General features: G+C 58.1%; 1 protein-coding gene across 5 annotated transcripts; it reads right to left on the bottom strand.

The window, feature by feature from the left end:
* Positions 1 to 8,240: 8,240 nt before the first annotated feature.
* On the bottom strand, positions 8,241 to 13,902 carry CTDSP1 (CTD small phosphatase 1). 5 transcript variants are annotated; one of them, XM_041737481.1, is made up of 7 exons: positions 13,685 to 13,902; positions 12,178 to 12,326; positions 11,636 to 11,740; positions 11,464 to 11,520; positions 10,800 to 10,892; positions 10,512 to 10,697; positions 8,241 to 9,949 (listed from the first exon to the last, which is right to left on the bottom strand). In XM_041737481.1, exons 1-7 carry the CDS (start codon positions 13,749 to 13,751, stop codon positions 9,821 to 9,823), a joined length of 786 nt encoding a protein of 261 aa, XP_041593415.1. In that variant the 5' UTR covers positions 13,752 to 13,902; the 3' UTR covers positions 8,241 to 9,820. The 5 variants fall into 5 exon arrangements, with proteins under 5 accessions (XP_041593415.1, XP_041593416.1, XP_041593412.1 ...); XM_041737482.1 differs by having other exon boundaries at positions 11,636 to 11,737; XM_041737478.1 differs by lacking the exon at positions 13,685 to 13,902 and adding an exon at positions 12,626 to 12,996 and having other exon boundaries at positions 11,636 to 11,737.
* Between the last annotated feature and the right edge of the window lie 1,192 nt (positions 13,903 to 15,094).

Here is a 15,094-nt window from a genome sequence, read left to right as displayed (position 1 = left end):
GAGAGAGAGAGAAAGAGAAAGAGAGAGAGGGTGAGGGGGTGGGGAGGCAGGTGCCCGCCAGGTCCCTGGGAGCCAGTGGAGCCCAGCGACAGCCTGACAGAGCCAATGGGCCCCACCCTTGGCTCTGAATGAGTGAGCTCCCAGGGACAGCGAGCTGCCCAAGGCTCAGGCCCTCACTGCAGGTGGACAGCACTGGCCAGGGAAGCCTGGACCTCCTACCTCCCAGATGAGGAGGGAGAATGGGGGGGTTCTCCCTCGTTCTCTGGGAAAATGGTCTTTAGGGTGGGGCTTAGGGATCCAGGGCCAGGGGTTCACACTTGCAGCCCCTCCTAGACAGAAGAGACCCTGGCACCCCTAAAGGTCTCTTTTACTTAGCATGACGCATGCTCAGAGGGGGCACAGGTGCTCTTCTTGCCCCCACCCCCTTCAGGCACACTGTCTCCATCTGGAGTGTTTATTAGCTGCCATAAACCAGTGCCTTTGGACTCTGCTACTTTCTCCCAGAAGCCAAGGCTTCCATTCTCAACCCCTGATCCTAGAAGGGCCCATCTCACTGATGACCCGAAACAGATGCCACCTTTCTGGGATGGGTCTTGCTCTGAAGTCGATTTTGCCTACAAACTCCGCACCTTGGGCAGCTGCCTCCCAACCTTGACCCCTACAGAAATTCCCCAGTCATCCCTGAACCCTGGTCCTCTGGAGGGGAGCCCCTCCTCCTGACCACACCTTCCCCAGAGGTCTGGAGAGCAACTGTAGGCCTGTGTGTGCACACGGGAGCACGTGTGAGCACGCTCACCAATAGTCTGGTAAGAGGAGTAAACACATGGCAGGTGCTACTCTGTTTTTTAAAAGGACATCTTTTTTTGTGTGAATAAAAAAGGAGTCTGTGTTTATTCAATTATACAGCCTGGCACAAAGGAAAAGAAAAATTCATTTATAATTTCACTACAAAGATGACCTACAAATAAATCAGTTAGTGATTTATTTTGGAGTATCTCTTCCGAGTACCTGTGTTGTGTGTATGTACTATGTGTACATAACTATTTTTCTATCTATCCTTTTTACTGTGACATGTTATATATTATTTCACGACTGCATTTTATTGTGTCCTGATAATCCGTTAGGTAGCAGAGTTTATGTAACCGATGGTTCATTATTGGACTTCCAAATTATTGCCATTTATTTGATGCCACAAAGAATGCCATGGTGAATATTCTTATCGCTAAATCTTTTTTTTTTAAGTTTTTATTTATTTATTCATGAGAGACACAGAGAGAGAGAGGCACAGGCACAGAGAGGCACAGAGAGAGCCCGACGTGGGACTCAATTCCGGGTCTCCAGGATCATGCCCCGGGCCGAAGGCGGCGCTAAACCACTGAGCCACCGGGGCTGTCCCTAAATCTTTTTTTTTTAAATCTTTTTTAAAAATATATTTTATTTATTTATCTGAGAGAGAGAGAGAGAGACAGCACTAGCAGGAGCGGAGGGGCAGAGGGAGAGGGAGAAGCAGAGAAGCAGACTCTTCCCTGAGCCGGGAGCCCACTGTGGAGCTCCATCCCCAGACCCCAGGATCATGACCTGAGCCTAAGGCAGATGCTTAACTGACTGAGCCACCTAGGCGCCCCTCTTCTTGCTAAACCTTTGCCATTCGATTGTATCCCTTATTATTGCTTCGAGATAAACTTCTAAAGTTGGGATTGCTGGATCAAAGATGTGAACAGGCAAATCGGCCTCTGGAAAAGTCACAGTAATTTCTAGTATCACCTACAGCACAGAAGACTGCTTGTTTCTGTGCACTGTCCCCAGCACTGGGCTCAGCTTTTAAGATAATCTCTGTCAATCTGACCACCGAAAAGAAACTAGTCATTGGGTGCATTAGGTTATTTTGATTACCCCTGGAATAGACCATTTTAAGATACATTTATTGGCTATGTCTTCTTTTGTGAATTTTTAGTTAATTTGTTGAGTTGTTTGTGTTTAATGTATCGAGGTTGGTAATCTGTCATTTATGCTGCAGTTTCTCCAGTTTGCTTCTTGCCTTTTAATTTAGCCTCAAGATTTTTTTGGAAGAACATAGGTTTGGTTTGCTTGTTTGTTCTAAACTTAATTTTTTTAAAGATTTTATTTATTCATGAGAGACACAGAAAGAGAGGCAGAGATACAGGCAGAGGGAGAAGCAGGCTCCATGCAGGGAGTTCGATGTGGGACTCGATCCTGGGTCTCCAGGTTCAGGCCCTGGGCTGAAGGCAGGTGTTAAACCGCTGAGCCACCCAGGGATCCCAGTGCCCCTGTTTTTAATCTTAATTCCAGTACAGTTCACATACAGTGTTGTATCCGTTTCAGGTGTACAACATAGCGATTCAACACTTCCACACATGACCCAGTGCTCACACCAGCGCCCTCCTCAATCCCCATCACCGGTTTCTCCCGTTCCCCCCCACCTCCCCTTTGGAGACCATCAGTTTGTTCTCTCTAGTTAAGATTCTGTTTCTTGGGGATCCCTGGGTGGCTCAGCGGTTTAGTGCCTGCCTTTGGCCCAGGGCATGATCCTGGAGTCCTGGGATCGAGTCCCATGGGCTCCCGGCATGGAGCCTGCTTCTCCCTCTGCCTGTGTCTCTTCCTAGCTCTCTCTCTCTCTCTCTATGTCTATCAGAAATAAATAAATAAATCTTAAAAAACAAAAGTCTGTTTCTTGGCTTGTCTCCTTTCTTTCTCCCCCTTTGTTCATTTGTTTTTTCTTAAATTTCACATATGAGTGAAATCATATGGTATTTGTCTTTCTCTGACTGGCTTATTTTGCATTTATACTCTCCAGCTCCATCCACGTTGTTGCAAATGGTGAGATTTCATTCTTTTATTTTTTTTTAAGATTTTTTATTTATTGGGATCCCTGGGTGGCGCAGCGGTTTGGCGCCTGCCTTTGGCCCAGGGTGTGATCCTGGAGATCCAGGATCCAATCCCACGTCGGGCTCCGGGTGCATGGAGCCTGCTTCTCCCTCTGCCTGTGTCTCTGCCTCTCTCTCTCTCTCTGTGACTATCATAAAAAATAAATAAAAATTTTTTAAAAAGATTATTTATTTATTTATTCATAGAGACACAGAGAGAGAATGAGAGGCAGAGACACAGGCTGAGGGAGAAGCAGGCTCCATGCAGAGAGCCCAATGCGGGACTTGATCCAGGGTCTCCAGGATCACACCCTGAGCTGCAGGCAGCCCTAAACCGCTGTGCCACCGGGGCTGCCTGATTTCATTCTCCTTATGGCTGAGTACGACTCCATTATATATATATATACTACATCTTATTTATCCATCTATTGATGAACCCTTAGATTGTCTCCATAATTTGGCTCCATAAATAAGGGTGCAATGAACCTAGGGATCCCTTTAATGTAGTGTTTTTGTATTCTTTGGGTAAATATGCAACAGTGTGATTACTGGGTCATAGAGTAATTCAATTTTAAATTTTTTGAGGACATTCCATCCTGTCTTCCACAGCAGCTGCACCAGTTTGCATGCCTACCAACAATCCAGGAGGGTTCCTATTGGAGGAACACATGTATTAAAAAGTCATTTCCGATTTCTTTATTATGATAAATGTCAAATATAGAGAAAAGTATAAATAATAGCACAACAGTACAATACTCAATACTCAAGGGTTTGAGAATGAATGGAAATAATTATACTGAGAAGTGATTTGCAGATATCATGAACCTTGAGCCCAAAATATTTGTCACACGTATCCTAAGAGCGAAGACATTTCCATAACTGTAATATGATTTTCACACCTGAGAATATTAGCAATAATTTCTAACATCACCTTCTATCCAGTCCATAATTAACATTTTGCCAATTCAGGAATCCCTGGGTGGCTCATTGGTGTAGCGTCTGCCTTCGGCCCAGGGTGTGATCCTGGAGTCCTGGGATCGAGTCCCACCTTGGGCTCCCTGCGTGGAGCCTGCTTCTCCCTCTGCCTGTGTCTCTGCCTCTCTCTGTCTCTCTCTGTGTCTCTCATGAATAAATAAATAAAATATTTAAAAAGAAAAATTTGGGGACAGCCTGGGTGGCTCAGCGGTTTAGTACTGTCTTCAGCCTAAGGCATGATCCCAGAGACCTGGGATCGAGTCCCATGTCGGGCTCCCTGTATGGAGCCTGCTTCTGCCTATGTCTGTGCCTCTCTCTCACTCTCTGTCTCTCATGAATAAATAAATAAAATCTAAAAAAAAATTTTTTTTTGCCAATTGGTCCCACAAGGATGTAAACACCTGGTTTTATTGACTCAAGACCAAAAAAAGATCAAGCATCCCCTGTGAATGTTACATCTTTTCAGTATTTTGTAAACCTAAAACAGTCCCCCAGCTTTTTTCTTGATATTGACTGACCCGAGTCAAGGTCACATGTCCTGTCGTGTGTTCACATTGTGGATTTGTCTGTCTTTCCCTGTGTATTACTCAATTGTTTCTCTTCCTCCACTATTGTCCACAAACCAAAAATATATCTAAATTCTTGATTAGGGACGCCTGGGTGGCTCAGCGGTTGAACCTCTGCCTTCGGCTCAGGGTGTGATCCCGGGGTCTTGGGATCAAGTCCCAAACCGGGTTCCCCACAGGGAGCCTGCTTCTCCCTCTGTCTAGGTCTCTGCCTCTCTCTGTGTCTCTCATGAATAAATACATAAAATATTAAAAAAACAAGTCTTGACTGGGTTCTGTAAAGGCACATTCTCCCCTTTGCAATTAGAAAGTCATCTCGAGGTGACAGTTTGGCACTAGAAGCACAACAGTTTTAAATTCCTGACTTGCCACTTTTTACTTCTTCTGTAATACTCATTCTGTAATTGCTTTTTTTTTTTTTAAGGTTTTATTTATTTATTCATGAGAGAGACACAGAGAGAGGCAGAGACACAGGCTGAGGGAGAGGCAGGCTCCCTGCCGGGAGCCCGATTCAGGAATCAATCCCAGGACCCTGGGATCACGACCTGAGCCAAAGGCAGATGCTCAACCACTGAGCCCCCGTAGTTACATTTCCCTACTGTGTCTGCTTAGCTCACTGCTGAACCCTAGTGCTGGGTACGTGGTAGGCAGGCAATGAATGTTTGAAGGAAAGAAATAGAATGTATGATTTCTATCTTTGATATTATATTTAGCAAGCTGGGTTTTATTTTTAAAAGATTGTATTTATTAATTCATGAGAAACACAGAGAGAGAGGCAGAGACACAAGCAGAGGGAGAAGTAGGCTTCTTGAGAGGAGCTTGATGTGGGACTTGATCCTGGGATCACAATGTGAGCCAAAGGGAGGTGCTCAACCATTGAGCCACCCAGATGCCCCTGTGTTTTAAATTTTAAACTGAATTTTAGGTTTTTTTTAAAGAGTGATTTTTAGTTTTAAAAATTAATAAATATTGGGATCCCTGGGTGGCGCAGCGGTTTGGCGCCTGCCTTTGGCCCAGGGCGCGATCCTGGAGACCCGGGATCGAATCCCACATCAGGCTCCCGGTGCATGGAGCCTGCTTCTCCCTCCGCCTGTGTCTCTGCCTCTCTCTCTCTCTCTGTGACTATCATAAATAAATAAAAAAAAAATTAAAAAAAAAATTTAAAAAAAAAATTAATAAATATTAATAAATATGTCTGGTAAAAGGATTCAAATTAGATGTGTAATAAAATGTGTCCCTTCCATGGTAGATGACTCCCACCCATTCCCCCAAGCCCTGTTCCCTGGATTGGCAACAGTTCTCATTTCTTGTGTGCCCAATTGGAGTATAAGCAAGTATATATTTGTGTGTGTTTTTGTATTTCTCCTTTATGGAAATACACCATCACCCTTGTAGAACCCTTGCTTTGCTTCATTTACCAGTCATCTGTCTGGGAGATCATCCTGCATCTGCTTGAATAGTTCCAACTCGTTTCTTTTCAAGACTGCATGGTATTCTCTGCTCTAGATACAGCAATATTTATTTAACCAGTCCCTTACTGATGGACACTTAGGTTATTTCAAGTGTTTGGCTGTTACAAACAAGGATGCTGTTAGTACCCGTATACATACTAGTTTATATGTACATATATTTTATACATAGCACAAATTCCTAAAAGTGGAATTGCTGGATCAAAGGGCATCTGCATTTAAAAAAATGTTTTAAAGATTTCTGTATTTATTTGAGAGAGAGAGAGAAAGATAGCATGGGGGGTGGACAGAGGGAGAGGGAGAGAGAGAGAATCTCAAGCACATTCTCTGCTGAGCAAGGAGCGGGGAGGGCAGACCTGATCTCACCACTCCCAGATCATGACCTGAGCCAAAATCGACTGGCTCGCTTAACCCACCGAGCCACCCCTCAAAAATGACTTTGATAGATGTCGTCAAATTGCTGTCCAAAGAGGTTATAGCAGCTCACACGCCTGCCAGCAGTGTTTTATCAGTGCCCTTCCCTGCACCCTCTCCTCCTGTGTGTGTAACAAGCAAATAGTGAATATCTGCCCACACCAGGCTCCCGTTAGATACGTTTTCACAGCTGACATCTCCAGCGCCTTCTTCCAGCCCAGCCGGCCTTGCCCCCACCCCCCACCCTCCCCGGCCGAGCAGCCACAGCTTCCCCCAAGGTTATCTCATCTCCCACATTCATCCCTTCTATCCTCTTCTTGCTTCATTCCGCCTCGGCCTGAGTTCAGGCTTCCGCCCCCCATGCTTGGGATCCCGGCTGTGGTCTCCCCGTGTGTTCTCAGGTCCCTGCACCCTTAGGTTTAGGTTCCAAAATCCAGCTGCTGGCTTTGAGCACTGCGCCCTCCTATTGGGTGTTCCTCGGTGGCACCCCCCGCCCCGCAAGAGGGCCACGCCCGTGGACTCCCGGAAGACCCACATCCTCTGGCCTCTCCTGCCCGCGCCAACGCTTCCCATCCTTTCTCCCTTGTGGGCCATCCCCAAATTCTCATTTCCCACGCTCCCTCCCGTGGCTGTCCTGGGATGCTTCCGCTTCTTCTCCTGCGCACCTACTTGCTTAGGTCACCGGTTCCCGGAATTGCTCCTGTTTCCCAAACCCCTCTGAGCCGCAAGGCAGCAGGAAGCATTTTCCAGACCTCCCGGGCCCTCCCAGGTGGGGTGAGGCGTCCTCTGCAACCCCCCCCCCCACCTTCCAGTCTCTCTCTCTCTTCCTCACTGCGCCGCAGCAGGTCAGGTTCTAGTCTGCTCAGGTGTCTTTCTCTGCCCTGGAGTGTGAGTTCCTTGAGAGCAGAGGCAGGGCCCAGTCATGGGGTGTCCCTGGGTCCTGGCACCCTGCCTGGCACCCAGCCAACGCGGAGGCCTGTGGTTGAGTTGAACTGTGTGGGTGCCGGCTGTGTGGGCGGCGGCGGTGGGGAGAGGCTGGCTGTGGTCAAGTTCAAAGCCCGGAGCCCTGCTGACTCCCCGGCGTGTCCTTTGCATCCACTGGGATGCAAATCCCGGGGGTAACCGGTGTTTGCTGGGAGGGCAGGACCTCCCGCGGGTCCGAGGGAGGAGGAAGGCAGAGGCGGGCCGGGCGGGTATTCACCCCCGGGGGGGTGGGGCTCCAGCTGAGTGGGGCTGATGGGCGCCGCGGGGAGAGGGCAGGGAGGCGTGTCACGCACGCTGCCCCGGGCCTGGGGGGGGGCCAGGCCGCCTGGAGGCTGGATCCCCGAGCCGTGGGGGTGGGGGTGGGGGTACGGCGGGCGGAGCTGGGGCACAGACACCACCTCGGGCCAGGGCGTGCGCCGCGGGGAGGCGGGTGGACGGCCCCGACCCCCACGTTTGCAGCCCCGGGGGGCGGCGTCGGCGAGGCGGGGAGGCCTCTAGCGGCCACCGCGGGGAGCGGGGAGCGGGAGGGCGGGCCCGGAGCTGCCCGTTTTTGCAGAGGAAGTGCTGCCAGGGCCGGAGGGGCGGGGGCAGGAAGTGGGCCGGAGGCTCGTGCAGGGGCGCGGCCGGGAGGGGCCCGGGGCCGCCGGGGGCGGGGGCAGCGCGGGGCTGGGGGGGGCAGGCGCGCGCCCACCCGCCGCCTCCGGGACACCGGGACGCTCCGCGGAGCCTCCCCCCCCCCCCCGCCTGCAAATACCGGGCAGGGGCCCCCTGGGGGCGCGGCCGCCCTGCAGCCCCCCCCCCCCCGCCCGGGGGCCTCTGCACTTGCGGGGCGGACCCCGAGGCCGGGAGGGGCGCACGCGGCCCCACGTCGCGCTCGCACACCTGAAGCCCCGGGACCTAGGGCGGCCGCTCCCCCCAGCGTGCCCCCAATGACCACAGAGGCAGGATGGGGTTCTGGCTTTCTCTTTAGTTCCCGTCATACCGTGGGGCACTCAGTCACAGAGAAGGCACTTCAACGGGAAGGTCACCGATTCCGGCCAACCCTGTCCTCCCGCCCGCCCGCCCCCAGTTCTCGGAGGTGGAGGGGCAAGGAGATCTCCGTGTGACATCCCCCTTGGCACTGGTACGTGGGTCCCCTTAACTGTTAGGCCGTGGGCAGAGCCCAAGGCCTTGATCTCCAGACTCAGCATTCGGGGAAGGGGTTCCAGATACAGAAGTCAGAGCTGGAAGGCAGGAGGTCTTGGGAGCTGCCCCCAGCCAGCAGGGGGTGAGGCGGGGACGGAGTCGACAGGGGTGGGTTGGCACAGTGGAGGGGGGACAGCTTGGCCAGGCTTCCTGGAGACCCCCAAACCCCACAAGAAGGGTCCCACCTCCTACAGCTCCCCTAAAGGCACCGGTGAATGGAGTGGGTGGGGGAGGCACCGATGGGGTGCAGAGACCCCCCCCCACTCAGCTGGTGGGCCTAGCACAGTGCTGGGCACAGAGAAGGTGCTGATGTGTTTTGAATTAATGAATAAATTGGAGCAAAGAGGGTGTGAGAGATAGAAGACAGGGCCTGGGGCCCCTTGGCCCAGCCTGTTTCATTCAGAAAATAGCAGTTTAAAAAATGTAAAAATCCTTTCCCTCCCTCCCCGCAATTTATGGGTCCAGGAAAGGGGTGAAGGGGGGGTGTCTCTACCCCGGCTCTTCCCTCTCCCCTTTCCCTAAACATCTATATACACATATACATATTTATATGGCACCACAAAGGGGTCCTGCCTCTGCCCCCACGAGGAGCTGGGGAGCCAAGCCCCAAGGGCCTTGGGGGTGGTCAAGGCAGATGTGAGGGGTCAGGGCTTGGTGTGGGGAGCAGCCTTTGGCAGCTGATGAGCCTAGAGAGGCTGGACTCTGGTCCCAGAGGACACACCCAGCTCCCTTCACAAGTGGTAACAGATTTTCTCCCCTCCCTGCCCTGGAGGCAGAGATGGGGGGGGCTCTATCGATCCCAAGGGAGGAGGTGGGGAGACTGTGTCCTCTCCCACCAGCCTAGACTGCAGCCACTTGGAGACTGTTCCAGGCAAGAGCCCACTGACTGCGGCCCTGGGAACCCAGGGCAGGGACAGGGGCTCTACGCAAGGCACTTGGGTGTCCACCATTCCCAGGCTGGGGGGCCCCGAGGTGCAGGGCAGCAGGAAGCCTGCCCCTCCCCCAAGTAGAACCAGAAAGGGCCAAGGGGCCCAATTTGGCAGCAAAGAAACATGGCAGCAAAGAGAGAAGACAAAAGGGGGAAGCGGCACACAGGACCCCACAGGTCCCCCGAGGAGGAGGTTCTAAGGCACTAAGGCACAGACACAGGGGCCCAGAGGCTCATCAGCCTCGGTGTGGCCGGCTGTCCCCTTCGCAGCCAGGCTGGACAGTTGGGGAGGGCCCACTTCCCCGTGACGCTGAGGTGGCGGCCGTGGTGGCCGCTCAGGATTCTTCAGGAAAAGTCCACGGGTGAGGGGTGTGGGCGTCGGTCAGGGGCAGGTCCTGGCCCCCGGGCGCCTCACTAGCTGCCGGGCCGTGGCTGCCTGAGCACTGAGTACACGTCATCCACGCGGCTGAGCTGCTCAAAGAAAGGCAGGAGGTCGTGGAGCTCGGTGTCACTCATGTTGTCAAACCAGGAGGCCACCGGTACCTGGGCAGATGGATGCAGGCCCGTGAGGAGGGCAGGTGGCTCTGGGCGCAGGATGCCCAGGCCAGCCCTGAGCACCCCTGCCTGCTGGGCCACCTGCCCCACTCCCGGGAAGCCCCTTACCCATGACTTTCAACCATTTTGACGGCAGCCCACAGTAAGTCACGTTTATGGACAATAAAGCCAGAGTTTTACGAAATGACACTTAACCCTTCTGTCTGCAAAGCACACTGATGTTTTCTATTCTATTTGGTTTTTTTAAACCTCCAACTAGGACCCGCCAAATTATTTCTGTGACCCACTAAGTAGGTCACAATTGGCAGGCTGGGCCCCCTCTTCACACAAGCAAGTGGATCGAATGATCAAGAAGGTATGAAAAGCAGCAGCGGTGGGTAGATTAGGCGAGCGGGTGGCAGGCACAGGTCACCCAGGGCAGGGAGGAGGACCAGGAGGGCACCAGGCCCAGAACACCACCCAGCATGGCAGCGGGGAGGCCAAGGCGGCCCCCGTGGCCGGACCCTCACCTTGGTTCTCGGCCCCCAACCCGGTCCTGCCTGGCACTCACGGCGTTGTCTGGATGGAAGACATAGGAGGCGGGTGAGTTGTCGAGGATGAGCACCCGCCGCAGGTCTCGGCCCAGCCGGCTCAGGTCCTTGACGTAGTTCCCTCGGTGGAAGACGCAGGACTCGCGAAACAGCCGCGCCCGGAAGGCCCCCCACTTGTCCAGCAGATCGGCCACTGGATCTGCATACTGCAGAGTGGGACATGCGTCACCCGGGGCCCAAGGGGACCCAGGGGTCCATCTGGCAGGTGGGGAAAGGCCAGCAGCCCCAGGAGCCCTTGGGGGGCTCACCTTGGCAAGGCTGGCAGTGAACAGCACACACTCAAAGAGCTCGCCCATTCGCTGCAGGAACTCATCCACGTGGGGCCTCTTCAGCACGTAGACCTAGGGGGTGCGCAGGTGAGGGGCCTGCAGGCCCAGGGCCCGCGGGGAGGGGCGGGGTGGGGCGGGGTGGCAGAGGAGCACAGGCGGGGACTGGTCCCAGGGCCAGCGGGGCACTCCAACTGTCCTTCCAGAAGAGGATTCAAAATGACCTCCAAAGTCTAGCTTCAGGTCCTACTCATGGGGGAGCACTAATTCCCAGTCCTTCCCCTCCCCCCACCTCTGCCTTAGCCAAATGTAGGGGCCTGGGGGCAGCCCCCTCGCCCCAAGGCTGCAGGGCGCCGGCCCCCGAGCCAAGTAATGGAGAACAGGCTGGACAGCACACAACCTATCCTGAATTACTTGAACTGGGTCCCGGGCAAGGTGGGGCAAGGGGGCGCCGAGGAGGAACCCCACTCCCTGCAGGCCTTGGAGGTGGGCCAAGTCCCTGAGGGGCAAGTCTCACACTTTCTGGGGCCCTTGCTTTCCGCATCTACCAAAGTCCCACCTGGGGTTCTCAGGACTGATGAGAGGAGCCTGGGGTCTGCAAGGCAGATGCCAAGCCCGGCGCCTCCCCCCCCCACCAGCCCCTCACCTGGTGGACCACCCCATCAATCTCCACAGGGATGATGAAGTCGGCGTTGTTCACAGGCTGTGGGGGGGGAAAAGGAGCTGCTGGGGCGGGGCCCGCAGAGACCACCCACCCCCAAGTCCAGGGCAGGCCCTCTCCGAGACCCCAGGGCTGCGGGCTGCTGGGCAGGGCCCACCTTGAAGGAGCTGTGCACCAGGGTCTCGTCCAGGTCGATGACCACACAGATCTTGTCCGCGTCCTGGGCCTTGGCCTCTGGGAGCAGGTACTGGACTGGGGTCTGCTGCAGGGATGGGCGAGGTAGTTGGGGGCACCTCCCGCAAGGCCAGGTCACTTCTCCCTCCCCCAGCCCTCTACCTGGGGAGACACCACCCCCTTCCCGGCTCTGCCCCTGCCAACTGGAGCCTGGGGCAGGCCACTTGGCTCCGGGCCTCACTTCCCCACCTGGGGAACCAAGGGAGAGAAAGGCTTTCATCTTATGGGGGAAATCCAGAAGCCCCTTGGTTGAGGGGCCCTCACTTGGGTGGCAGTCTTGGGGCATTCAGGGCCAGGCTGGGAAGGCCTGGAGGGTGGGTCTAGGGCTTTGGGAGGGGGGAGGGTTCACCTTCTTCCATATTCTACAGGGCCTGCAGATGGGTCATGAAAAGACCCTTCCTCTAAACCTCCTCCAGGCTGAGCCCCGGTGCCCAGCCCTACAGCTCCCACCTGGCCATCACCCACCTTGGGGACAGCTCCGTTCTCCTCCACCAGCAGTGGGGCCCCACTGTGCGCAGGCAGGGTCTCCCCATCGTCCCGGCAGACGCAGCAGAAAAGCGAATGGAGAATGCCCCGGCTCCGGGGCTTCTGAGAAGCTGCTGACTTCTGGTCACCTGAAGCAGGGAGACCCAACGTGGGGGTGTCACGCATATGTGCCCAGGTGCGAACCCCTGCGCTGAGAGGGTCTGGCCATGCCCCCTCCGTCCAGAGAGATACACCGCCATGGCTTCAGACCCTCCTGGCAGCCTTGACTCCAGGCCACCCCTCGAGTCCCCACAAAACCTCCCAGCGTGGGCACAAAGGCACCCTCATCGGGAAGTGGGCCGCCTGGAAGGGGCCCACGGACAGTGCCTTCTCTTTTCCTCCCAGCCTTCATCGCTGCTGAGGGATGAGCCCCACCGGGGACACCCACCTGGACACCCACCTGGACGCGCACAACCCCGGCTCGGCGGGGCCCCTACCCAGGAGGGCTGGGGCCTGGGGCCCCGCCGTCCACTCCCGCGCTCCTCCCACCCTTTCCGCCCACGTGGGTCCAAAGTCCTCAGCAAGGCTGGGCCCAGAGGCCGGGAGTGGGGGCCCCTGCCAGTGTCCCTCAGCCATCTGCCGGCCCCGCCTCCCCGCCCTCGCCCCGCCCAGACCTCCGACCTAGCGCGGGGCATCCGCCGCCTGATTGACGGGCCCACCCTCCACCGCCCCTCTCCCGGGCCCCTGCCTTCGGGCGGAGCTAGGCCCCGGGCCCGAGCGGGGCGGACCCGGAGGGGCTTCCCGGCCTCTGGGGTCCGCCCCGGGCCGCGGAGGGGCAGACCCCCAGCCGAGCCCTCCAGCCCCGGGGGCCCGGCCGAGGCGGGCGGCACCGCTTACCGGGTCGGGGCGCGTGTGCACGGGCGCGGCGCCCGCGGGGCCTGCAGCCGGGCCGGGTGCTCAGCCCCACGCGCGGGGCTCCCCGTGGGCGCGTCTGCGACCCTTGAAGGGCTGCCCCACTCCCGGGCCTCCGAGGGGCTCAGCGCCTCCACGCGTGACGCGGAAGTTTGTTGGGATCGTAGCTGAGTGTTGGCGGGAGATCCTCCAGCCCCCCCCCGCCCGCTGTCACCTCGGCGCCCCCTCCGGCGACCCAGCCGGACCGCGGCCCGGGGCGGAGCCTCAGCGGGTGGCCCGAAGGCGCCCTCGTCAGCCCCCCCCACCTCCCAGCCTCATTGGCGCCAATGGGGGGAGGGGGCGACTGTCGCGCCCGGCGCAGTGCCAGCCCGGGAGACCCGGAAGGAGCCCACGCTCTACCCCTGCCTCAGTTTCCCCACCTCGAGGACTCGGGACGCCAGCGGCTGCAGGCCCCGCCCCGCGTCTCTGAGCCTCGGGAGTTCAGACTGGGTCCCCGCTCGCTCGCGGGCGGGAGCTGAGCGGCCCCGGCAGGTCTCGGCCCCCTCCTCCGCCCACGCCGCCGCCGCGCCGCAGCCCCTCCGCGCAGCCCCAGTACCTTTGCCCCGTAGCGGGCCCCGCGCCTCCTCCTTGGTGATCTGAGTAATGACGGCCGAGCTGTCCATGGGGCCGGGCGCGCTCCGCTCCGGCCGGACTCTGGCCCGGGCGCCCGGCCTCCCCCCCGGCTCGGGCCGGAATCGGGGCGCGGGGGGGAGGGGAGGGGTGGGAGGGAGGGATCCCCGCGAGCTTCGGAGGGGAGGGGAGCCAGGTTCTAAGGGGGAGGGGGAGGGAGGGGGCGCGGAGGAAACTTTGTTACAACATGGAGTTTCCTCCCCGCGAGGCGGATGCAAACATGGAACCCGGGCGCTGTTTCAAGGCTCCCCCTTAAAAGGGCAACGGCTTCGGCGTGACCTGGACTCGGCCGCGGCTTTCATCACCGCTGGGGCCGGCGCGGCTGGGCTCTGCTGGCGGGGAGGCGGGCCCGGCCGGGTTCCTGCCGCGCTCCAGGGGGCGTCGCCTCGCTTCCTGCCGCCCGCCCGCGGGGCCGAGCCTCTGCGGCTGCGTGGCAGGACCGGCACCCGGCCCGCGGTTGCAGCCCGCCGGGGGCCCGGGGCCGGGGGCCGGGGGCCGGGGGCCGGGACCGCCCCGCCCGCCGCGAGCGCCCGCGCCGGGGTAGAGCCCGAGGGCGGCGCGACTCCACCTCCGCGCCCGCGGGGGCCCGGCGCTAGCGGCTCCTCGGCGTCCCCGTCTGGGGACCGGGAATAACGCTGTCTGGGCTGCGAAATGGGTCTTCGGTGGTCGCGGGCGCCACCGGGCAGGAAAGCCCCGAGCCCGGAAGGCTGGCTGCCGGCTCCCACAGGCTGCGCAGAGCCGCAGGGCCGAGCTTTTGGCCGGACTGTGGCGGTCAACACCCCCCGCCCTTTCGGGGCCAGGTGACCCGGATCTGTAGGGCGCGAGAACGACGAGCCCTGCCCCCGAGGGCCCCACCTGGCGCCCCGCGCGTCTGCGCCACGGCCGCGCACCAGGCTCCCCCGTGCCGCAGGGCCGTCGTGTGCGCTGTTCCCTCTGCCTGCGAAGGCGCTTCCAGCCCCTTTACGGAGCCAAATCCCACTGCCCTCGACGACAAGCCACCTTCTCCGAGGGGCCCTCCTAGACCCTCCCTCTGTCCCCCACGCCGGCCACTCGGTAATCATCGGGGCGGAGGGTCCCGCGGGGGGCGCGCGCAGGGGGCGCTGAGTCCCTGCGGGCCCCGTTCCTGACGGGGGTGGGGGGTCCACACACATCAGCTCTTGGTACGACGCTGAGCACCTGCCCCTCGGGGCGCGGGGCCACGGCTGGGGCGCGGCCCGCATTTCCCCGCGGACCCTTCCCGGGGGAGGCTCCCGTGTGACGCGCCGCGCGGTCGGCGGGGTCGGCGGGGTCGGCTCTGCTTTGTCTCGGCTCCACCGAGCTCTCCCCGTGTCCTTCC

Source organism: Vulpes lagopus, chromosome 22 (genome assembly GCF_018345385.1).
Source record: "Vulpes lagopus strain Blue_001 chromosome 22, ASM1834538v1, whole genome shotgun sequence".
Classification (NCBI taxonomy): Eukaryota; Metazoa; Chordata; class Mammalia; order Carnivora; family Canidae; genus Vulpes; species Vulpes lagopus.
This window is presented reverse-complemented; position numbering and strand designations above follow the sequence as displayed.

Coding starts and splice junctions, on each gene's coding strand:
- CTDSP1 (XM_041737477.1), bottom strand. CDS start 12,872: ATGCCCCGCGCTAGGTCGGAGGTCTGGGCGGGGCGAGGGCGGGGAGGC. Junction 11,741..12,177: donor AGAACGGAGCTGTCCCCAAG/GTGGGTGATGGC, acceptor CCATCCCTGCAG/CAGACCCCAGTCCAGTACCT. Junction 10,698..10,799: donor TCACTGCCAGCCTTGCCAAG/GTGAGCCCCCCA, acceptor CCCACTCTGCAG/TATGCAGATCCAGTGGCCGA.